The sequence below is a fragment of the Folsomia candida genome, unplaced genomic scaffold (genome assembly GCF_002217175.1).
Source record: "Folsomia candida strain VU population unplaced genomic scaffold, ASM221717v1 Fcan01_Sc008, whole genome shotgun sequence".
Classification (NCBI taxonomy): domain Eukaryota; kingdom Metazoa; phylum Arthropoda; class Collembola; order Entomobryomorpha; family Isotomidae; genus Folsomia; species Folsomia candida.
The window spans coordinates 2681052-2706429 of record NW_019091200.1 but is presented as its reverse complement, the minus strand read 5'-3'; the positions used below and the strand labels follow the sequence as shown (position 1 = coordinate 2706429).

General features: G+C 40.1%; 4 protein-coding genes across 7 annotated transcripts; 3 read left to right on the top strand and 1 right to left on the bottom strand.

Moving 5' to 3' along the window:
• LOC110853492 lies at window positions 1-4864 on the top strand. Its single transcript, XM_035854499.1, has 5 exons — window positions 1-2414; window positions 2512-2662; window positions 2823-4137; window positions 4594-4700; window positions 4773-4864. The coding sequence occupies exons 2-5, from the start codon at window positions 2552-2554 to the stop codon at window positions 4791-4793; spliced, it is 1554 nt and encodes a 517-aa protein (XP_035710392.1). The 5' UTR covers window positions 1-2414; window positions 2512-2551; the 3' UTR covers window positions 4794-4864.
• A 1944-nt stretch (window positions 4865-6808) lies between these two features.
• On the top strand, window positions 6809-13612 carry LOC110852866 (hexokinase type 2). Of its 4 annotated transcripts, none has more exons than XM_022101000.2 (10): window positions 6811-7829; window positions 9357-9468; window positions 9594-9930; window positions 10198-10337; window positions 10413-10583; window positions 10660-10780; window positions 10854-11022; window positions 11099-11230; window positions 12542-12582; window positions 12819-13612. In XM_022101000.2, exons 2-10 carry the CDS (start codon window positions 9378-9380, stop codon window positions 12973-12975), a joined length of 1359 nt encoding a protein of 452 aa, XP_021956692.1. In that variant the 5' UTR covers window positions 6811-7829; window positions 9357-9377; the 3' UTR covers window positions 12976-13612. The 4 variants fall into 4 exon arrangements, 3 of the variants coding, with proteins under 3 accessions (XP_021956694.1, XP_021956692.1, XP_021956693.1); XM_022101001.2 differs by lacking the exon at window positions 6811-7829 and adding an exon at window positions 8506-8681; XR_004835431.1 differs by lacking the exons at window positions 12542-12582; window positions 12819-13612 and adding an exon at window positions 11819-11948 and having other exon boundaries at window positions 6809-7829; window positions 11099-11740.
• LOC110852867 lies at window positions 11590-12359 on the bottom strand. Its single transcript, XM_022101003.2, has 3 exons — window positions 12224-12359; window positions 11792-12150; window positions 11590-11706 (listed from the first exon to the last, which is right to left on the bottom strand). Exons 1-3 carry the CDS (start codon window positions 12328-12330, stop codon window positions 11657-11659), a joined length of 516 nt encoding a protein of 171 aa, XP_021956695.1. The 5' UTR covers window positions 12331-12359; the 3' UTR covers window positions 11590-11656.
• A 116-nt stretch (window positions 13613-13728) lies between the features above and the next one.
• Window positions 13729-18059, top strand: LOC110853210 (transmembrane protease serine 9). Its single transcript, XM_022101459.2, has 13 exons — window positions 13729-14400; window positions 14731-14761; window positions 14825-14958; window positions 15017-15278; window positions 15394-15447; window positions 15514-15592; window positions 15660-15736; window positions 15811-16018; window positions 16085-16104; window positions 16913-17148; window positions 17318-17365; window positions 17430-17553; window positions 17631-18059. The coding sequence occupies exons 1-13, from the start codon at window positions 14254-14256 to the stop codon at window positions 17690-17692; spliced, it is 1482 nt and encodes a 493-aa protein (XP_021957151.2). The 5' UTR covers window positions 13729-14253; the 3' UTR covers window positions 17693-18059.
• The last annotated feature ends 7319 nt before the right edge of the window (window positions 18060-25378 follow it).

The following is a 25378-nucleotide window of genomic DNA, read 5'->3' as shown; positions in this document are numbered from 1 at the left end:
GCGACCTGCCCAATGATGGAGCCCATGGCGAAATTCTTCACCGTTTTCGGACCCTACATTAAAACCCTCGAAATTCGCAAGTGTTTTTGGATGGGGCACAATTTTCCCGTTATCATCGACGGGGTGCCAAACTTGGAGAGTCTCTCGTTCGTAGGCCGCGTCTCTGGCGAGGACTGCGTTTACCCGAACGTGGAGCGAGACGATGTCACGAGGCTGGCGACCATTTCAAAATTTCTGTTCTGGCCGAGGCTGAAATTCCTCTCGTTGGACGTGCGAAGCCATCCGGACGACGATTTCAGCTTCAGGCTGGATCCAGGGACCATACAACCGTTCCTGATTCAACTCCTCATCGCCTCCCCGAACTTGGAAACGTTTAATTTTCGCAGTAATCCTGAACAGAGCTTTGCACGCATGGTTTTTCACACGCTGCTCTCTCAAGATGAGATAAAATTGAAGAAACTAACCCATATTTGCGCCCTCCCGATCCGCCAAGTTTCGCCGAGTGAGGTGCACGCCTTGCGGATGAAAACGTTTCCCTTGACCGACCTGAGTTTGGACATTTGTTGTGCGAGGATTACTGTGGCGATGTTGCACGACCTCCTCTCCTCAGTGGGGGCCACGTTGAAACGGCTCTACCTCAAGTTCCTCCTTCCGGACGACATTCTCTGTCGGGAGTTCCCCTCTTCGAAACGTTTGAAGGAATTGAGGCTCCTCACGTTGATAAATTACAGAGGAAATTTGGGCTTCGTGGCGGATCTGGTGAAGCTGAAGGTCCTGCATTTGGACCAGACCTTGCCCAACATGGTTTTTGAAGGGGTGGGGAATGAGGGGAAGGTGTATGCCTTTCCGTTCTCGTTGAGGCTGGATCCGCTCCGGTATCGCAACGGCGTGGGGGAGAGGCGTATCTTTCTATGCAGCTAAATAAGTGTAAATGTTACATGTTTGCATATATGAATTTTGTAGGTGATGGATGAGCACAAGTTTAGAAATTGGCACAGCGACAAGTTTTTTTGCAAGAGGTGACGTGTGTACTTTTACTATGCGATTATCGTCATCATTATAACGTATAGAGTATAAGTTTATTGTAAGTATGTATGTAATGTGTGGGACTTTGTGAATTTTGCGGCTTCCAGTTCATGAAATGTTTGAACAGATGAAAAGTTTGTTTTGTTTATCAGTTTCTTTTTCATGTTAAGCGTATAATATTGCAGGATTTAGCTGTAATGTGTGTTCTGTATATACAATAAGAAGATGTACAGAGAGTGAATCAAGATACAAAACTCACTTTTATTTATTTTTCTACAGCTTTATTCCTCGTTTGTGAATTTTGTAAATTGCTTCAATGTGTAGCCCATTAGTTTGTCTAACGAGGTGCAATCGCTTTTTGTACGCTAGTATCACGTTTAACAATTTTTTGGAGTGATTTTGTTCCACTCGTTTTGAAAAGTTTTCCAAAACCCACTTAGCGCCCAAGCCGTCCGCTTTAAAATCTCTGCTTCAAGTAATAAAAACCAAAATAATCTATCTGAATAATGTCATTCGACTCGTCAAGAGCAATTGCAGTTAAAAATTTATTTCGGGAAAATAAGTTTTCAAACAGTTATCGCGAAGTTGCTTCGAAAAACTTGATGTAAGACGGCTTGGGGGCGTACACAAGGTCCTCCTCCGCGCTAATCTATTTATGTCAAATTGAATGATCCTAAAAACTATTGCCTGACTCAGCCCCAACATTTTGCGTACTTTTCTGGGCTCACGGATTTTCCTTATTGCTAGAATTTGCAATATAGTACAACTCATCCTCGATTCTGGCTGATCTTGGACGCCACTTTGGTGGAGGTGGAACCCTAGCCAATGATCCCTGCCTCTTCATGGCAGTGCCATTTAATACACTGGAAACATGGCTTTGACTGGCACTTGAATTCAGTTGTCGCCAGTTTCTTAACAATTTTTTATGGTACAATTTATCTTTGGAAAACTCTAATACGGCTACCTCGCACTCCGTGGGGGGGAGTGGGGGCATGTTGATGCACAGAACTAAAAGTTGTTTTGCGAACTGTTCCTTGACTATCTGGGTACAACACATGCAAATTCCAATAATCCCAGGTCTCTCTAACAAATGTTATATCAAAAATAAAAGTGAGTTTTGTATCTTGATTCACGCTCTGTATGAAATGAACTCTTTGGTGAGAATCATATAAATACGATGCAGTATAGATTTGCATATGTATGTATTTTCTTAGGATTAGAGGGTACGGAACAGGGAAATGTTCCCGTGTTCTTGTTACGTAAAGGACAATGGGACATTCGCCAAGAATTTTATGTTGAGAGGAAGAAGTGAACCGTATGCATTACACGAGATAATCTGCAATGTCCGTCCTGACACGTAGTTCTTATATCCTCGCTGCTGCTTAATTGTAAATAACATATCAAGATAAAAATATCGTATCCTATTTGTGACACTTGTTTCTTGTCCTGTCAAATTAATAAATACTTATTACTCTTCTTCTAAAGTGAATCTGTATCGTGTCTAATTATTTCGTCACATTTGACAATGGAGGAGGAGGAGGAGGAGGAAGAGTACGGTGAAGATAATGGCGACGACGACTTTGAGGACATCATGTACAGCAGTTACCTCAACCCACATCCAATGCTCATCCCCACGGTAAAAAATCAAATTTTTAGACTAAAACTGACCCTGTACACGGGCGCAGGGCTTGCATTTTTAGCAGGTCAAAATAGCTGCAAAAAACCACTTTCTTGCCGTCATTTCTTGCAAATGGTTACTTGCATCCGAAACATTATTGCATTCTCTGTATTTCCAGATTGTGAGCCAAATCCTTATGGAATTTTCATACACCGAACTGAAGCAGTTTCGCTTGGTCTGCACATCTTGGGAATTCGAGGCGTCCTCCATCCTGAAGAGCAAGACTCAAATCCGATTCGCCTCCCTCGCCCAAGTGACCGCTTATATCACCCAACTCGACGAAAACTACTGTTGCGACAGCTACGAATTTGGTCCCGACGTGCCCATGCTCTCCTGCAATATGCAAATCTTCTTCGATACTTTCGGCCCGGATGTGAAATGTCTCAAACTGCACCAAACTGAGTGGACGGGACCCGAATTGTGGGACATCTTATCGCGAAAACTCCCCTCTTTGGAGGAACTCAGTGTGCGAATCTTCATTCCAAGAGAGGCCAACTTTCTTCCGATCGGTTCCACCCGGGTTTTAGGAACGATCCGGATTTTAAAGTTGAATTTCTCCATAGAAAAACCATACAAGGCGTCCCCCCCGCCGCCCGAGGAGGTCGTGTGTCCCACCATTTTGAAAGAACTCCTCCTCGCGATGCCCTCCCTGGAGGAGATTTATTGCCCCAGTTGGCCCACCTACGTCCGTCCAGATAAAGTTGTCAGCGGGCTTTTCTACAACGTAATTTTTGCCTACCCGGAAATCAAGTTTGCGAAATTGTCCTACATCCACATCAATGCGGCGCTGGATAACGCCCAACTTTTCGCACTGATGGATAAGAATTTTCCGCTAAAAGAATTACGCCTCGAGCTCCACCCGGACGTGCAACCGTACGCGTTCTACTTTCTCTTGAAGAGTTTGGAGGCCACGTTGAAAACTTTGATCCTGATTTTTCACCCGGATTATGACGCGGAAAACTTTGATCAGTTTCCGACCCTGCGGAATTTGGAGTATTTGTCCCTCCACAAGTATTGCGGGCCGGTGGATGGCGTGGTGAAATACTTGCCCAGGTTGAAGACGCTGCTTCTGAATGATTCTTATGTGACGGATGAGTCGTGTGAGGATGGAGGCGGAGGCGATGAGGAGGCGAGATTTCGTGCCAATCGGTTGGAAGAGTTGGTCATCGAGGGGGTCACGTACTGTCCGCACGCACAGTTGAACGTGCTGACCAGGAAGTTTCAAAATTTGAAGAGGCTTCGTGTTCAGCATGTGGACGATGAGATGTTGAGGCTGGTTTTTGCGAGGTTGGGAGGCCTGGAAGAACTCGTGGCGGATGGGAAATTTACGGACGCGGGGGTTTGTGGGATACCGATTGACATTTGTCAGAATATCTTTGACGTGCCGGATATCGATAGGGTCCGGTATCACCCGTATATTGGGAGGCTACAGAGTAAGTTGGGTTCATTTTATGGAGGGATTACTTAGCCCTTGCAATCTTGCCCAAATCATCAAAATAATCAGCACATTTTTAGTCATTTCTCGGCTCTGGGAACTTATTTTAAAATTCTGGACCACTGATTTATAGTTAGTAAGTTAATTAATGGAATGGGAGTGAATTTTTTTAGTTTTGAGGAGTTTAAATTTTTCTGAAGGCTTCTTAAACTTGAGATCTCTTCCCTCAAAATCTCTAAAAATCTGGGGTGCATATTTTTAAACAATTGGTAACGACCTGCTCTACAAATTTGTGGTCCAGCATTTTAGAATTAATTCCCAGAGACGAGAAACGACTAAAAATGTGCTGATTTTTACGATTTTGGGAATGAGTCAATAGGTCCTTATACAGATCTTTACTTAATGAAAATGCAATGAAAAATGAAAATGATGATGAAAATCATAAAATATGTAGATTTGCAACGACTTTCCCTGAATTCGTGGGCGATCAGCTACTTATCCGTCCTCCTGGGAATAAACGACTGCAAAAAGTTAAAATTTAAGCGACTCGTGTCACCACAGGTGAGTTTATTAACATGAAGACAGGCAGATTTTTGTACATATTTAATAATCTCCTTACTTCATTTCCTGCAGATTATGGCCTCGTCTCGGTAAAATTGTGTTTGAATATGCATAGACGTTCTTTTACTCGGATAAATAAATATGTACCCCAATTTGAGACGGAATTAATTATTTATTTACAACTCTTCTGGCCACATTTATTGATATTTATTTACAAACATTCCGAGTACTCGAAATGGTATCAGTTCCATTCTGCGAAATGTCAATGTTTCCCACACCCAACGAACGACACACGCGTTGTCCATGCCATTCACGCCGTAACGAAGCATGTGACTAAATACATCCCATTCATAAAAGGAGGAATGGACAGGTAAATAGGGGACGAACTAATGTATCCATATTTAATGTCCAGAGTCGTCTCAAGTGGGCATGCAATTCGATAAATTCGGGATTTCTGCTGGACAACCTTGAGGAATTATTTGGAGGTTGGTCATACATACATAAATGTGAGACTGGCAAATTACGTATGTACGTAAAATGGAGGTCACCCAAAGTATGCTCCCAGATTTTGAGTAAACTAGTGTCAATTATCGATTGACAATCGATCACAAGTTTAATGGGTATGAAATTTGCAAAAGGCACGATCTCCAAATGCTCAGGTTTGGCGAAGATATTTGCATCCGAAGAAAAAACGCGCCTTAATGTTGACAAATTTTGCATTGCAAATTTACTGTGTTTTCTCCTCTTTGGATGCAAATATCTCCGTCAAATCTTCGGATACAGATAACTTTGCCAAACCTGCGCATTGGGAGATTGTGCCTTTTGCAAATTTAATATTAATTAAATTTGTGATCGATGGATACTAGTTTGATAAAAATCTGTGAGCATACGTTAGTAAACCTCAATTATTAGTTAGATATCCGTAATAATAATAATAATGACACACCACCACACCTGTGATCTCCCCAATAATTTGAATATCTACAATTTGTAAGTCTGTAATTTGGCATAAAAAGCAAGTATGTATTTGGTATAATCTGTGAAATTGAAGCATTGCTGGGTATTATCAGCCCATGTACATATCATGCCATGCATTCTGACTCTGCGTGGAATTACCGTGCAATATCATTCATTATTTATTGCTACTACTTGATGACTGATTACATGTCTGCCCAACCGACTGTCAACTGTGTACATACATACGTATCATCTCGCATTTTATATTTAGAAATATTCTGGAGGAACTCTTTATGTACTTACCACGAAATTATATCCGCCCATCATCGCCGCACAATTTTTGATGACACGACGACATGACATGTAACTTGACTTGACTGCTTGTAATGCATGCCTGTTCCTGCTTACTACTTAAAAACTAATCATAATATTAGCAACTAAATATTGAATGCGAATCTCCCCTCCAATTCATGAAATGAAACGAAAGACAACCTTGAAGTTAACAACGCATACGTAAATTACACGGTTTTAAGTTGACATTTGAGATGGTCATTAAATTTTATGTACCTATCTCGACCCGCTGAATGAGATCAAGACAAGATTGATCCAAAACTTGAGACATATACGAAACCAATCACGCACAAGTTATGTAAGTTCTGAACGGATAGTTTTTTTTTGCATGCATGAAAATATCCCATGAAAACAATAACATGTCCACTATTCGCACATTTGCTATACGTATGCATGCATGTAGATTGTGCCGAATGTGCGTCTCCCGATAATACGTAAAAACAGTACGCAGATTGTGCTTGGAAATAAATGGGAACCTGGTCGCATGGGAGAGACGAACACGCGGCCTTTCTCTCCATTTGTCTGGTCTCGTGCTTTCCCCGACAATGCCCGTGTCGTGTCTCCCTCCTTGGAGTGGGTTAGTTAGCCTATATCAACCCATATCCCGTGGCAGAAAGGAACCGAAAAAGCAATCCCACACCACATGATGATACGAATGCACGTACATACGTATCCCGATATGAATGCGAATACTACTACTGCCCGAATCCAGCCAGACAACTCTGTCCTCCGAATGCATTGTGTTGTGTTTCCGTTATTTGGAACAGAGAAAGAGATCAAAAGTCTGTAAATGTGTACTTTTCCACATGACGAGCATTCATTTCGTCATCGTCGCCTCGTAATATTCCTCCACTTTTGCTCAGCCGTCTCAAAGTACAATCGGAACAAGTGGAGTGTAATGTCTTGTAAGATCTCGAACTAAATATTTATTTACAACAATGTGGACTGAACAAGTGCTGTGTCAACGTGGGTGCTGGAAATAACTACAATTTCAGATTAGAATTTCTTCAATATTGTGTTGTAAAACAGTTATGAATAAGTGACGATTAAATTGAGATGGAGAACTGCAAATAGTGTAGTCGACTGCTCTCTCTTCTCGTGATTGACATAACTGTAACGATATTGTGTAGCACATAAATAATAATTATTATCTCCACTTGCAGCCAAATAGTGCATCATGCAATGCACATAGCAGTTCTTTGCACCAAATCACATCAACCACTATGTAAAAGCTCAGAAGAGAATACCTAACAATACACGAGCGATATTTGTAGCTTACAAATACATACATAAGTAGATCCCCGTTTCATTTAATAGTTGGCACATAAATAGCTTCATCCATATTTTAGTTGATATGCTCAATCATCAACTATTTGTGTGCGTACGTATTTAAATAGTTATTGGTTGGTGATGTTTGGTTGAAGGAAACCCTGCTTCTTCTTTTTCTGGTCGTATATACGGATAATTGGTCTCTGCTAGATTAATTTCAAGGTGGTTTGGTTGTACGTACGTGTTTTATAGGAACAATATTTCCATTTCTTTCACCCGTCTATACTTGTGTACATGGCATAATATTTCGTGTTGGGTGGGATGTGATGCTGCTGCGTGATTGAAATACTTACTTTGCTACTACGAGTAAGTAATGCTGAAAATTTGTGCTAAAAGTGCAACTCATCTCCAAATCCGGCTTCAATTCGTGTTCAACCTCAATCAGGCAGAGATCTCGGCACTAATTTCGTCTCATCGCGTCGTCTCTCCACTACACGCTGCTGGATAACTGGAGCTCTGGAGAATTTTGGACAGGTTAAGCTACTAATTCAGGTATTGCATTGTATTATTTGTATTGTTTTCCGCATATGTAGTCGATTTCCTCATGTTTGTAATCATAAGCTCGTTAAATCATATTTTTTTTAATGCTGCGTCACGATTAGCCCGAAATGTGTGTTTGTAATCTATAATATTTGGCTAATCAGTTAATGCTACAGGATAAATAATCCATCATGCACTGAGAGAATTGACATAACAATAGGATTATGTAACGTATTTATGACATACATATTGCATAAGTTAAAGTTTACTGTACATACAGATACATTGAATGATTATAGACTTTAATATTTTCTACACCCGGTTAATAACTTTGCATACAATATAATTACATATGCATGGATTTTTTTTATCGACGAGAGAACAATTACGGCAAACTATTTAAGTATTTATGCATTCCGAGAATTCGTAGAAAAGATAATAGGATTTTATTTCATGGTGGTGGTGGGCGTTATTTTACGATTTTTTGTATCGTGTCGTGGTCAATCTGCGCTTCAGTTACGTTACATATTTAATGTGTGAGTTACGTGACTAATGTTGTCACTCTAATTTTCCATGAAATTCACATGGGACTTTGAGTTGACCGTGGTCTTATCGTATATCTAGTACGCTTGAGGCTCTCGTTGATGATGATAAACATTAAATATTTTCACTGTCAGTACAATTTACTTGATATGATTATGTACACACAACGACTTCCTCTTTGCCATATGTCACATGCTGGTGGACTTTCATGTGCTCCATTGTCATCCTCTTTTTGATTCAGTAGTCAAAATTGTCAGAGTCAAACGGTGGTCTGCAGCATAGCAAATTTATTAGAAGAGAATTTCAGAACTTATTTGCCAAGTAAGTTTATGTACCAAATTACGTAATCGTTTAAAAAACCTGGAAACATGGGCACTTGAGTTTTCCTGAAACAAGTAAATTGCAAATTGCTAGGAATTAATTAAAGCGAACATAACAATTCAAGTGATTTACATATCTGGTAACAAACAAGTGGGCATTATTATTCAATCAATTATGAAATTGAGACCGCTATTCGATTCAATTGTCAGTGCTTTTAATGACGATTTGTTCAAGTAGTGACGTTTCGGGCTTGTGACTTCATCAATTGCTCACGTAATGACTTTGAGTGGTCATATCAATCACTGTTGTTGATAAACTTAGGGTATGTAGACTAATGTCCTATTGGAAGCTATGGTTAAAGGTTTATTGTACCAAGTAACTAACGTCAGCAAAAGTCACACAAACCGCCTGATTACACTCTAATTATTGTTTCATCTCCTGATCCATATAGTTTTACTTATGGAATTTATTTAGTATGGGTCTTATCTCCAGAGCCGGAGCAATGTTGATGGCTCGTTATCTTTACCCACGTTAATAGGCAAAGTCATAAATAACTCGGGATTTTGGTTAACAACGTCACTCTCAATAGGAGCAGTCACTCACCAATTTAATTTCACGCTGGTCCAGAGAGAAGTTTACTTACTGACCAGGTTTTATTTGTCTTTGGCCCCTCAGGTTTGAAATCGAAACGTCAGGATGAGCGTGCCCGAGAAAGTGGTGCAAGTTTGCGAGGAGTTGATCATTTCGGATGAGACGCTCCGTCGCGTGATGGACGCGTTGGACCACGGTAAGATAAAATAATCTTTCTGGATATATTATACCAAGAACGAAAGGAATTCATTTATTAATATATTAGAAACCGGAAATAACATTACATAGTTTAACAAGTACTCTTAACTCTATTTTTTAAAGAGATCAATCTCGGTCTCGGCAAGGAGACGAATTCCTCGGCGACCGTGAAGTGCTTCCCGACATACGTCCGCTGCCTCCCTAATGGGCAAGAGAAAGGCAAATTTCTCGCCCTGGACCTCGGCGGGACGAATTTTCGTGTTCTACTGATCGATCTGGAGGGAGGAAGTACAACGGCGAAGATGGTTTCCAAGATTTACGCCGTCCCCACAGCGGTCATGGTGGGACCGGGAGACGGACTTTTTGACCATATTGCTCAATGCCTATCAACCTTCATGCATGAACATAAAGTGGAGAATGTCAAGATTCCGCTGGGCTTTACGTTCTCGTTTCCTTGCAGGTAATTTGAAAAAATTAGTGTTTTGTTTCTCGCGGATTTGGTTTCTTGCGCTTCAAAGCAGGAAATGCAAGAAAGTGTGAGAAACTTTGAAGTCATGAAGTGTAGTGGCGGGCGTAATTTCTTGCGCCTTGCATTTCTTGCAGGTCGAAATAGCTGCAAGAAACCACTTTCTTGCAAGTGGTTACTTGCATTCGAAACACTGTTCGAAATAGATGAGATAATTGTGTTATTATGTGTCAATTTATTTATTTGTATTTATGTATGTAGGCAGGAAGGATTGACGAAGGGGATTCTGGTCACGTGGACGAAGGGATTTAATTGTTCGGGGGTGGAAGGGAAGGACGTCGTCCTCATGTTGCAAGAGGCAATTCGTCGCAGGGGGGATGTCGAAATTGATGTGTTGGCAGGTAAATTATTGAAAAGAAGAGTAATTTTTGAAATTTTGGGGGCAAAATTGTTATAAAAATATGAATCTGTCATAGTTTTGAATGACACGACGGGAACTCTGATGGCATGTGCGTACAAGAACCAAGACTGTCGAATTGGACTTATCATTGGAACGGGTACGAATGCCTGTTATATCGAAAAATTGGACAAGGTCGAACTCTGGAATGAGGATCATAACGAGCCAAAGCAAGTGATTATCAATACCGGTAAGAAATTATCATTTTTTGAGCTAGAAATTTTTCAGGGGCAAAGTTTTCATGTAATTTTGAAACATATTTGCAGAATGGGGCGCCTTCGGAGACAACAAATGCCTAGACTTTATCTACACCGGGTACGATCGAGAAGTGGACGAGACATCGATCAACCCTGGGAAACAGATATTCGAAAAAATGATTTCCGGGATGTGAGTCTCATAAAGAAAGGATTCATATCGATGGATTATGACTAATTTACATATTTGGCATGTGTATTTACAGGTATATGGGAGACATAGCTGGCCTAGTTCTCAGAAAGTTGACCCGTGAGGGTCACATCTTCCGGGGAAATGGTGCGGACGAGATTTTCAAGCGAGGAGCTTTTCACACCAAGTACATCTCAGAGATTGAAGGGGACAAGGTCGGCGACTGGACAAATTGTCGTCAGATCGTAAGCCATCAGAAAGTTTATAAAGATCATGACCTTAATTAGCCTGAAATACTTAATTTATGTATGAATTTCACAGCTCCTCGAGGAACTCGGCATCCCCGAACCCGTCACAGATCAAGACTGCATCGTTGTTCGCCACGTGTGCGAGGTTGTCTCGCGTCGTGCCGCCCACCTCGTCTCCGCCGGTTTGGCCTGCCTCCTCAACAAGGTAGGTTATCTAAATGTATTCGGGGAGTAGATATGGACGGGACTCCCTTCTTCAAGGTTCGGTCAAAATAATTTAATTTTGTAGAGCAATAATTTTAGTTTATTTCAATGCTCATTAAAAAGTACAAAATTTATAAAAATGTCGAAAACCGGTAAAAGTAGTATATAATGCATACTAAACAAGACTAAAGCTGAAACTAAACCAGATTAAACTTTAACAATCATAACCTCCACACCCCACAATAATTTGATAAACTCCACTATTTTACCCCATGACTCTGAATCAAGGTGAGCAATATTTGTGCATTTGTTTGTGCTCCAACCTCTGGGGGATTTGAAGGGACGTATGGGGTTTCGAAGTCCCAGAAGATAGGCAACATATCCAGCTACATGCAAGTGAGACTCAAATTTCCTCTTTTCCTTGTCATCACAACGTCCAATCAGTGTACGGGTAATGGCTACTGGTGGGTCTTTGTCCTTCACATTGTCAATGTAAAATGATGCTCCATCGGTAAAAAAACTCTATCCAATTAATTATGGATAAATATATAAAAGGTATTACCTGATCTTGTTGTTCCTACACGTGCAGTTAGGTGTACATAGCTGCAGGCTAATTCTTTTCTAAGAGGTCCGAATCGGTGGTGAATCCCCTTTCCGGCACTATTATCATCATCATGTGGTGGGACGATGTCATCATCTTCTGAGATGGGGATATAAGTCCACACCACAGGGAAAAAATCATCATCATCCCTTGCATCAGTCCTCTTTGTTCTCACCTTCTTTTTCTCCTTATCAACGGCACCAACTGGATTTAAGTAACCAGGAAGTGAGAGAGGATGTTTCAGTGTCTCCAAATTTCCCAGCAACTTGAGAGTCTTGCCTTCCACTTCCAATTTCTTCTTCTTTGGTGATGCAATAGTGCTGCACAAAATTGACATACATGTGACAATAGTAATTAATTAATCATACATAAGCAAATGACAAATAAACTTACTTTTTGGAGGAAGTGCCGGCCTTTTTGTGAGATTTTGGTGGAGACGATTTTCTCTTGGGTGTTGTGGGTTGTATGTTGTGGGAGGAACCTGGCCGGAAGGGATTCATGTTGTTTAGTAAAAAATGGGGGTGGAGAAATGCTCACAAACTCAGATTTTATTATTTATCTTCACATAAATTAAAGAGAGGACATGTTGGTATGTGGTGGTGGTAGTGGTGGGTTCAGAGCAAAGAGGAGAACAACGCAAAGGAGATATGCAAAGAGCTGTTACTACGTTTTTCCATAGTATGTAAAGTTCTTAATAATGATTATTATCAGATTGGGGAAAAGAAGGCCGTCGTGGCGGTGGATGGGTCGGTGTAAGTGAAAAAAACCTACAGTGCAGACTTCATATATAGCCCGAGTCAGGCAGAGACCAAGTCCTCTTCAAAATTTTATTCACTTTTAACGCATTCTTTCATGAGAAGCCAATCGGTCAAGCCATTTCGGCGCTATAGTTTCTCGGACAGACATGACAGATACATAAGCCCTGACTCGAGTTAAAGACTACCGCCTCCATTGACCTTCTATTAATAAATTTGTGGCCATATTCCAGGTACCGTTTCCACCCCTGTTTCCACAACCTGATGACTGCCGCGATTCAAAAGCTGGTCAATCCCGATATGAAGTTCGATCTGATGTTGTCCGAGGACGGGAGTGGGCGAGGAGCTGCCTTGGTCGCTGCTGTGGCGTCGAGAACGGCGTCAGATTGACGTCTTAGTGATACCGTAATTATAAATAGGAACGACTATCATCATCATCGATACGAAGAAGAGGATAGATTTACACTAGTTTTGGATAGATAGAGTATTAACAAGGTAATCAATTCCGTAGTCTGAAAATGAAAAATCAACTGTTGCCATATTTGTAATAAGTAATTTTTAGCTACTGATACAACAAAAAGGACTAATTAAATAATTAACTAATTAGTTAATTAATCAATACAAACTGATCTATGTAGAAGTGATTTGTAATTCAGAGAGAAAACAATAATGACGTCGTGCTCGTTACATTAGACAAAAATATTTAGATACAAGTTAACAGAGAAATTGTAACAAGTGTTGTTTTATACGAGTGCAAATTTAGCTGTGTGTGTAGCAGGTGTGGAAAATGGGATTATTAAATAACTATTGTTGATTGTGCCAGTTAATTGTAAGCATAAATAATTAACGAATCGGAAACGAACTTTATTTAGATACTAAAAAAATGAGTGAATCAATTGTTTTAAAATATTTTGACGCAATATTTGCAAAAAATAAGTGAAAAAATATGACAATGATGAAGCAGAAGAATCTTGAAAAGTAGAGTGAAGAATTATATTAGAGAAATGTTCAGTAAAAAATGAAATTATGAAAAAAAAATATGAAGACCTTTTGAATTTATTTGTGTATCCTATGCATTATTTTATGGAGTCAAAAATGCATGCGTGCTTTAAATCCGATCCCGTATGAAAATTTATCTGCAAAAAAAAATGTGCCAATTTTTCTGTAGGAAATTCAGTGGAAATTTTCTGCTCTTCTGCGGCAGAAAAATGCGATCCTGTATGAAAAATGAACGCATTTGGCCGTTTTTGTAAAACTTTCTGTATAAATAAGTATGCCGAGCTCTGTAGAATTTTGCATGTCTTTTCTACAGAAAAATGGCCTAATTTTGCCATGTAAATTTGCATACGGAATAGCTAGCTGACCACCACCGTCATTAAAAGTAACTCGTCATACATGAGTGTCAACACAAAATTTAAATGCCCATGTTATGAATTTTTAATGAGATCACAACAAAAGCACTTAATAATTACCAGGCAGGAATGGGACAAGTTATAACTGGTCGTACTGTGAATCGCTTACCGATTTGGGGTCACCGATATCCCGGAAATTGTAACAAACGTAAACAATTGGTACCTAATTGTAAACAATTTTGGCTATTCTGCGCCGTCTTGCCGTGGTGGGTGCAAGCAGGTACATTATTAAACAACCTGGAATTTGCATCCTACAATGACAAGGGTCGCATTCGTGCTGACAGCGGCGGCGTGGTCCATACTTTTGCTCGGTTCAGTTCGCACTTCTCACGTGGAGCAACCGTGGGACCCTTTGGACGCCTTTGGCGACTGGAAACCTGATAAAAACTACAAGAGAGAAGGCGTAAGTTGGTTACAGTGTTTCGTTTCTTGCGGGTTTGCTACATTTCTTGTAATGCAAGAAATGAGGGTAATCCGAGGTGCAAGAAACTGCAAAAAAGTGCAAGAAATATACGCTATCAAACCACTAGCCGTATGAAGTATAGCGGCGGAAGTCGTTTCTTGTGCCTTGCATTTTTTGCAGATCGAAACAGCTGCAAAAAACCACTTTGTTACCGTTATTTCTTGCAAACGGTTATTTGCACCCATGAAACTCTGCACGTGGGCATTAATTATTCGCAAATTAATATTTGTAACATTTTGTGATGGATTTGCACGGCATTTTTCTCCGTAGGAAGGCCCCAACAAGGATCAGGATTCGAATGGTGGGAAATAATTAATTGATTAAAAGATAATTTATTTTAAAAATCAAATTTTTCACCTGAAAGGACGCTACGTGGGAGACTTTAATTCTGAGTGTTCGGAATCAAGCACGATTACCAAGTCGAAAACGACGATGCACATCGAGCCGGAAGATGACATCATGAAAACGCCCAACACCAAGTGTCACTGGAACATTATTGTAGCCACCACTTTTTCCACATTTTTGCAGATGGAATTTTCACATTTTTTTTCTACAGGGAACGGACGACTGTTCTCCAGTCTTGTCGTGTAAGAAGTTCAAGTTGGCGCGTGACACGGGAACGACGAAGGAGGACAAGTGCAAGGACGAGTACCTCGAGGTCACGGACGGTGTCGGAGGTTACGACAAGTTTTGCGGGGACACCGGCCCCTCCGAAGTGTCGGCGACGAAACGCCTCAGAGATCTTTATGTCACGTACAAGTCGGGCGAAAAGGAGAACAAGAGGCAGCTCAAGTGCACCGTGACTTGTGCAGCACAGGGTAAAGTTAGCTGCGTTTATACTTACTAACTTGCGCCATGGTTAAAAGTTATAATATTGGGGCAAGTTGGGGAGAGAATAAGCTTTTGAAAAATGATTCCTAAATATTTGTTCAGGCTCGGCTCCCGAACTTCCAAGTACTTTCTCCGCTTCTGTGAGTGACACTTGCAGTAAGTTTGAAAAACTGCGTGATTAAGAAATTGTCATCATCTTGATAAGCCTCGATTTCTTATCAGACTGTGGCCGGAAACCGAACGCGGACCGAATTGTGGGGGGTGAGGATGCCAAACGAGGCGAATTTCCGTGGATTGCGGGGTAATTTAAAATAACTTGTTAATTAAATAAGTAAGGAAAATCTCAATTTTTCTCAATTTTTGCTCAGTTTGGTCACCGCCAAGACTCGGAAGCCGTTCTGTGGTGGGACCGTGATCAATGACCGTTTTATCCTCACTGCTGCTCGTGCGTGATAAATATTTCTGTATAAATTGCCCTTGCAAAAGAACGTTGCTAATTTTGGCAAATAATGTGTGCAGACTGTTTTAAGGGGCCGTACATGAAGAAGGACAACTTGCAGATCGTGCTGGGTGGTCATTTCATGGACTTGACGTCCTCCAAGGTGGCCTCCGGTCAGGGTGGGGATGAAGCCACGGCCTTCGACGCCGTCCAAGCGGAAGATGCGAAGCAGAACTCGATCCGTTTCTCGGTCGAGAAGTATTTCATTCATCCCCTCTACGTCAGACAGTGGGTGGAAATAATTGCATTCATAAGTTTGCAGACATTTTGTGTAATTATTCCTGTTTTTTGCAGGACGAATGACTTTGACGTTGGTAAGTACCATTGGGAGATTCGCAGATTACACGTGTCAAGGTTTTTGCACGTAGCAGGCTGTTTGTAGAATTAATTTTATTCGATTAATCTTTAATCGACTTTTTAACATGGGTTTGAGAATTGGAAAAATTTACGATTAATTTTTAGCGTTTGAAGTGTGCGAATATTCTGCTGCGTAATAATGCGGGCGAAATTAAACAGGTTTTGCTGGAACTGTGACCAGCTAGACCCACATTACTTTTCAGTTTAATCGAGTTTTTAAATATGCAAAAAAAGTGAAATTCCACTAGTAGAAAAATTGACACAGCTTATCTGCTCCGAAAGTCTAGAAGGTTGACACAGAAGGCCCAGTAAGAGCTGAGTTAAGAGAGGCAATATGAGACTTATGCAAATGAGGTGAACGATCTTCTTTCACGAATAAAGGATTTCGCTTTCCAGTCACCTCATTTGCATAAATCTCATATTGCCTCTCTCGAACCATTCATGAGGAGTTCATTCGGCGCAGATATTATATGCTGTGCCAATTTTTCGACTAGTGGAATTCCACTTTTCTACGTATTTTAATAAGTCGATTAAACTGACAAGACCTGTAATTACTGTAAATCAAACATCCCAAAAGTGAACAGGAAGCCCAGAATTGTTGACACTGGGCGGAAGCCGTGGGGACATTAACATTGTATGATTGAGGAGAGAGGGGCATGCGCAGATGATGACGGGGACATTGAATAACTTTTGAGACATTGTCCCTCTGTCCCCACGCTTCCGCGGCCACTGACTGGTAGCCTAACCCCTAATAATTATTCTCAGCCCTGATCAAGCTCACTGAACCGATTGACTTTGGGAAGTACACGCAAACGGTGCCAGCCTGCTTCCCCGACGCCGCCACGTACCACAACAAGCACGAGGGGAAGAGCGCAACGGTCGCAGGATGGGGGCTCAACTCCAGCAACGCCTCCGTCACGATGGGCACCTTGCAGAAATTGGACGTCAAAGTCTTCACCTTTCACGAGTGCAAGGGATTCTTTGAGGACAGGTTCACTCAGGTGATGATGCACATAACTTGCGCCAATGTTATAATTTTACTGTGGCGCAAGTTACTAATCAGTGAAGTGGAAATGTGGCCTGTATTATATTCAGTTTTTCGGGCCGAAAGTGGTTCCTTGCAACGCCGCAAGAAAAAGAAACACTGATTTTATCCGATTTTTTTTTCAGAGAATGATGTGCGCAGGATTTAAGGAGGCTGGTAAAGATTCTTGCAAGGTGATACATAAACAGTTCAAAATATGGGTAGTTTTGTGCATATTATTAATTACTGCTTAATCAGGGCGATAGTGGGGGGCCCCTCATCGCTGAGAAGAGGACGCAGCTGTGGGAGTTGATCGGGGCCGTATCGTGGGGGGAAAGTTGTGCTGCTAAAAATTCGCCGGGCGTCTATCTGAGAATAAATGGTGAATAATTGAATAATATTTTAGTCTTGATAAGTAAGTGTTTATGATAAGTGGGAATTATCATGTGAAAATTGCAGAGGTGGAGCAGTGGGTGAGATACATGGCGAACAATGAGGACGCGACGTGGTGTTCAGAGTAATAAAAAAGAAGCTGACTTAAAGATTGCTGTCCAATTTTAATTCACATTATGGCATCTTCTGCAGTGGGGAATTTGAGACTTTTAGGTTTGCTAGATTTTTGTCCAATGTATATTCGCTCGCATTGTTTCATCTCTCATGTACATAAATTGGAGTATAAATTGTATCAGAGTATGCATCATAAAACGATCAGCCTCGCATAAAATGCACATCTTATGTACATATGGAGGCAGTGGGGAATTTGAGACTTTTGGCTTTCCCATCATCCAAGAAAGCAGAGATACTTATGTAGGCAGGGTCAAGGGCTCTCCTAATCTCTACGTCCACCTACCTAGAAACACAATCTTAGGTAATGCACCTGAGTTTCTGAAATCTTTGTTACTCACCTGCCTCCCTCAGGCTTTCTTTCCTCCCTCGTACGACGTGGTAAAGTACCCAAGCTCTGGATATCCCTAACCTTGAAATTTCCTGCAAATAGACGGACGGACAGACAGGCTTAAAAAGCGATAACATAAAGCGGCTGACGCCACTTTATAAAAACGACACAACCATCGCATGCTCATTGACACTAGTGAAATAAGGACAAAACTATGTATTGTTGAGGATAAACAAGTTTATTTTTAGCAGTCTTATAAAAACGTTTCTGCTATCGCTACAAAAGTAATTTTGATCATTATCCTGACATGAAAATTTTTATGTCACTTACTCATTCATTGATTAACTAACCAACTAACAGGTATGTGCATAAGCATTCAATTATTAAGGGGTGAAAGCTCTTTATAAGATATGTCCATCTGTCTGTCCGCCAGTCCGTCCGTACGTCTGACGGTCTAACTGTTGGTTCAATAACCCGAGAACACAACGACATATATGTGTACCGAGTTGAAACTTTAAACCTAGCTCATTTAGGTCAAGAGTCCACCTGATTAGATAATTGTCATTGCAGTCCGTGCAGTTTACAAGGTCACGGTGCCAAGTCACAGGTCATGATTTTCTTAAATTAAAACGACATCATGTGAGGACTCAAATCGATAATATATTCAAAGAGTTGTCCAATGGAATAAGTCATTTCAACCTGCGCCACCCCAGTGACCGTGTGAGCGAGGTCAAAAGTCAAAAATGTCTAAAAACATGTCAGTTATGTCAGTGTTAAGAAATTTTCAACGAGCAAAAGTAGTAATTAGTCATTTTGACATAGGACACACTGCCTTCACCACTTGGTTACATGCGTTGTACTTATCTGAACTGAAATAGTCACCCTCATCCATTCACCTATTTTAAGCAATATCTCTTCAATCTATTACATGTATGAACCACACACGACAATCATGTCAAACATCTTCCCTCTTTGAACCTCATAATTTGCACACAAACAAACAAAAAATGCACGTCATACATATAATATTTAAGTGCCATTCAAACACTTTGTTTAGCACAACAGCTCACTCGCACGGGTTACGATTTGAACAATACCAAACTTATTTTATAAGAGAAACATATTAACCGGGGGGAAATTGGTGGTTGGGTGGTTGTATTGTCTTTTTTCGTTTCGTGCATCCTCCAGTAGCCAAAGTTTTGCACGCAATTTGTTACACGAAATTAACTACTGAACTTGAGGTGGTGGTGGTGTCTGTGCGATATAGTCGAACGGAGGAGGACGACATATTTATTAACCGAGAAAATGGAACCTTTCACCCATTGGCATTAACAATATTCTGGATGATTCATCATGAGCTGCTTGGCTTGTAACAGCGTAAAAACTGAAATTTTTGCAAGTTTGATTTGAGAAACCATATTGGCTCAAAAATTCGCAAGTATGCAAATTATTTGCCTTTAAGAAGCAGCATTAAAACCCACACATTTTTTGTATAAATTGAATTTGAGTTTAGGATTTTATTGGAATAAAATACGTTAAAATTGAAAATTTTTATGTATAAATTTGACAAGTTTGACCTTTGTTTATGGCTTTTATTGGAATAAATTTTGCCAAAAAAATTCGCAACCGTATTTTTTGCACTACAGATGAAACTATGAATGTCCCCATTTACATATTTACTCGTGAAGAGTGTCATCGACAAAGAGAAAACTGTTGCATGTCAGGCACTTGTTTTCTCCGTAAAGGGCGACATTTTACATGGTCGTGGGTATGTCCACGTACAAATACCGGGTTTCAAGTTAAATAAACTTGACGAGCACCATAACGTGTACGTATTATGTACTTATTATTTGATGTATTGGAGAGAAACAAACAACGGAGAAAATATGCATGCATGGAAAAAGTTGTCCTTTCTCTGGAGGCTATGAACTAGTCTACTTCGGGTCTCATTTGGACATGGGCGAGTTTGTCCGCTCAACCGGTGGATGGGTCGTCTCTCGTACATTCGTACCTATTAATTTGAATTTAATAGAGCGAATTATCAAAAATTACACAATAATTGACTAACTATCTACCTACACACAATTTTTGGAGCATATGTACCGCTTTAAAATTTCGTGGAATTGGGGATCAATTTCCTGTCACATTTACACAACCCACTAGCAAGCCGGAGCACATACTGAGAAAAAGGTGCCTAATTGAACCATTGATTTTGAGTGTGTGTTTATGAGCGAGTGAGTTATTTTTACTAAAATTATTGGTCATAAATATTTAATAAAAAATAAGTGTTTCGTTTCTTGCACTGGAAAGCAAGAAACGCATAAAATGTGACTTGCAAGAAACTGCATGAAAGTGCAAGAAATTTGCTCCATACGTTATATAAAGTATAGCGGTGGGAAGTAGTTTTGTGCACCGTGCATTTCTTGCAGGTCAACATATCTGCAAAAAACACTTTCTTTCGCTATTTCTTGCACTGGAAAGCAAAAAACGCAAGAAATGCAAGGTGCACGAAACTGGTTGAAAGTGCAAGGAATGTGCGCTATATAGCCACGCGCCGTATTATATTAATCCAAAATATGAGGCAGAGGGTAGTTTTTTGCACCTTGCATTTCTTGCAGGTCAAAACATTTAGCTACAAAAAAACCACTTCCTTTCAAGTGGTTATTTGCACGCGAAACACTGGTAAAAATGTTGACTTTACATTCTATTTTAATAAGGTGATGTCCCAAATAGTATAATTGGCCACGTGACCCGACCCCGAAAATGGTTGCAGCCATGCATATTACTACTCCCATGCAGGCCACGAACTCAACCATGAGTGAGTGCAACGTCGAATGCGTTCAACAACGTACGAAATTATACGTCGTGTATGGCGTCATCCTCGCGACATTCGTGTCCCTCGCGCTCTGCCATTTTCTCGTCGCCCTCTGCAAACGTCGCCGCATCAAAGAAATCGCGAAAGAGTACTATCTGCACAGAGAATCCTTCGCGAATCTCGCCGTAGTCGTGGCGGCGGCGTCACAAAAGACGGCGAACGGAGGAGAAAGCAAAGGCGGTGGTGGTGACGACAACGATTTCAAAATTACGACGGACGGTGGGTCCCAAATGGCCATTGAGATTCCGGACAATTACAATAATCCCTTCCCCCTCTTGAGCAACGGACTAGAGAAAAATGGGGGACCTAAAGCAGCCAAGAATCACGGGGATCGTCCCCTTCAAATGGAAGTGATTCGACGTTCTGGTGGGGAAAATGAGGGCGAAAACGTAACCACCACCACGTTGGACCCCACCGCCATCCTGTCGCACAGGAATATGAAGACCAACATTGTTCAGGTGGATGTCCACTCGGAGGAAGAAAATCGACGCCGAGGGGGCGCCAAGCTTTCCTCGAGTTCGCTCGATGAACCGACTCCCGCCCTCCGAGTGGCGACAGTGTCGCAAAGCTATAACAATATAAGACAAGCCCCCGTGGTCATATCGGACTCGATGAGTGGGATTCTGAGCCGCCCCTCCCGACCAACATCGGCCGTCTCGTTGTACGACATTTCCGACATTGTGAGCTCCTCGCCGGAAACGGGGAGGAAAAAATCCACGCCAAAAAAGTCGCCAAAGACGTGTTAATCATATATAAATTTACAAACATATTTAGTGGGAATTAAGGAAACGATGGGGGGAAAAGTGACATGAAATTTGTCACAGAAGACTTGTTAATGGTAATTAGGACTAAAAAAAACAAGAAATTTTTAGTGTGGGGAAAAGTGACATGAAATTTTTCGAAACTTGGAGATTATTATGGTAGCAGGGACATTTGTAGAGAAAAGAAGATAATTGCAGTTTTTTGTTCAGACACGCGATTTACTTGCATTTCTCTCGCTCTGGAATATTCATCCATCCGCTAAAAGGACGACATGAATTAATAATTAGGTTAGAAAGAAGCGAGCTGCTCATTTGGCAAAGTGTGAGTTTGCCATTGTACGTATTCGTAACACGGAAAATTCGTTGTGTGCAAAATAATATGTATGTAAGCTTGCAAATATTTTCTTGGAATATGTATTAGCCTTCTTGTGGATGATAAAGTTTAGTTAGATACTACTTATGTATCAATTTGATACGCCTTTGTTCGTGTGTAATGTCGTCTTTTACTGGAAGAATATTATTTAGGGTTAATAAATAAATTATGAAATTCTTGTATGTAAAACTTGAACTTGGATCTTTTTCATTTCGCTAAATGTGCTATAGGTATGTAACTGTGCGCGAAATAAGCACATATTCTTGGGTTTCGTGCATGTTTTTAATTAATGTGAGTAAGTTGAACTTCAAATCTGACCAGTATTTGTATTTCGTAGCTAGATACATTTGTATGCCTGAATTTTTATGCACAATGTATGGATTTTATTCTTGATTTGAAATTGACCCTTGATTTTTGAGAGTTTTTTTAGAGGGATGATAATCAATCAAGAATCACGGTGTGTGGGTTTCACTTATATTTTTAACCGCATAGATGGAGAACAAATGACTAGACATTGGTTGTAAATGGCAGATGAGGATATTTTTGAGACAAATTGCCCCCTCAACCAGCCATCCCAGTGACCCTAATAATTGATACTTTCACTCTCCTCCCATCTTATCATAACACGACGACCCACACCAATTGATTGCCACCAACAAAACGTACGGCATACATACCTATAAATGGTCATTTTCTGCCTTTAATTGAGCCAATTTTGGTTAAATTAGTGTATCAAATTTAACTAGAAGCCATCTGTTTCTGGCGGAGGAAAGATACGTATCAGGCACAAGGCAAGAAAGAGGTTTGAGCATCAATTAGGCAGATGTGATGATTAAGTCATTTATCACTGTGTCAGGAAGCTTGGAGGTCTCGTACCCTGTAATCAACACAGCACCAGCACGACAAGGGGGCCAAGCGGAACTGGAGATTTCCAGTCACTCGTATTTATGTAACGTGTGATAAAAATCGGACACAAGTTACAAGCAAAAATTGTAAACTTGATAGTTATTAGAAATATTTTTTAATTTCTGCTTCATATTCAAACTTAGCTGGAAAAGACTGAAGAAAACTGACTCAAAATTATACACACGCATTTGTTTATCTCTTCATCATCTTACATAATTTCATCCAGATTTTTTTTCACCCCATTTCTGTCCGTGTCCATCGTCTTCATTTCTTTCGGGGAGGATAATGAGTAAAAGTTGGCAGTAGTGATGATGATATAAAATGTAATCATGACTGACTGTGTACATGTCTTACATAATATTTATCTATGTACAGTAGGGTGGACGAGTAGTTTATTATGATCCAAATAAGCTCGTCCCTTGCATAATGTGTATGTACAAACGTAAGTAAGGAAAATACGAGTTTGTTGTAATTCAATCTCACCTTTGGAGGAAGGCGTATCATGTTATTTTATCGGTGCTGGCTACTTACCCACCTTCTTCTTCATCGTGTGTGATGATGATGATGGGATGGGATTACTTTACATGGTGAAGAACGAGATGTAATTATATTTACGACTTCCTCTCCAATAATAATTCCTCGCCAAGAAGCTTTTTTTTATTTATATAAACTTCATGTCTCACTCTTGGTCAGATGAGGCTGGTCAAATCAAAATTTTGCTGAGCATGAGTTCACTCTAAGATGGTCTGAATTATGTAGGAATTGTTTGTTACATATTTTTTTCATTTTACGCATAGTTTTTTAATGCACATTTCCAGTTAATGTAAAATACATCTCAAAACAGTTTACTCTGCATTATTACAGTACAGGCAATGAACTTAAGTGATAAGTAATTCCACCGTCCAATTGCGACTGTCAATTTTGACACTAAATAAATAATAAATATACACTTCTTTCGATAGAGAGAGATTGAAATCAATTATTGAGAGAATAAAGAAGAGGATACACTGTTACAAAATTGGTATTTAATCATTACTTAATAATCTGAGTAAATATATGACTATACTCGCACTTGTAATAACGGGCATATTACCGTTTAGCAATGTTTCGCCCTGGTCGAGTATTTAAGGAATTGTCTTTCCTGAATATCTCATCTTGTAATAAAATCTGTGTTATTATTAAAAAAACATAAACAATTTAAAAACGACGTTGCACCTTTTCAGTAAATATTTCGTAGCGAGAATAATTTTCACCACATTTAGTAAATGATGGACGTCTCAAATTACATGAAAACTCATGCACACATGCATCTACCTAATTGTGTTGTATGTACATATATGCTTGTTACTTAGGATTAGTGAGTTTATGTACAATTTGGTAATACCATTTTCTGGTTTTGGGGGTTTTTGGTTTGCGGCTTGAAAAAGTAAAAAAAATGGAAACTGTTCGACCCATGTGACCTGTCAATGGTATGGTGGGTGAGTGATTATGTTGCATAAGGATGGAATCCAATGGTGGAAAACATGTTAACTGGGAGATAACGAGAGTAGCAAAACCAAACCACGGACTTATTAGATCACAAACAATTAGGCTGAACCACTATGCACCACGGTGGAGATGGTGTAAAAATCTGGTCTGGTTAGCCGCATCTTTTTTCGGTCCAATATTCCAAAACGGACGTAAAAAGAGATTCATTGAGATTTCCATTCATGAAAGATTCCACCAAACATAAAAACAAAGCGACTAATTGTAATAACCAAGAGACCGAGTTTTCCCACATAACATGCATCCTTGTGGTGGCCGTAGTGGTAAAGAAAGAGGGACCTTTTGGTGAGAAGAATATTTTCGTGGGTGAAATGCTTCCCCATTTGGTATACATACATTGCAAAATATGTATATACTGATGATGAAAGGTGAGGTTTACCTAAAATTCGAGAAACATTTCGAAATATTTTGAGAGGTTTAATTTCAATATTTGGAAATGAAGATCCCTATTTCAGAATATTTGAAACTTCAGAAATCATTACCTATCTTGGTTGTCCGATTTAAATGCCAAATTTTGTAAAGAATATATTTGATGCATAAAATCCCTGAATTTCATCTTCCCCAAAATTCTGAATTGTTCATCAATGATTTCGAAAAACTTGGAGATTTTTAATTTCTATATTTGGAAATGAAGATATTGAAATTTAGATGCCACACAATAACCTGGCAGAGATCTAATTGCGAAGAGTGATACATATTTCTTAAAATTTTTGGTATAAAGTAGATTTTGAGACAGGTGGAAGAAAAGCAAAGCAACAAAATAATTTGTGGACAGCAGAGAGACGACCCTTTCCTTCAGTCTCATCATCTTCATCTTCCTTCACCATACCGAATTCAAGTTCAACACGTTGC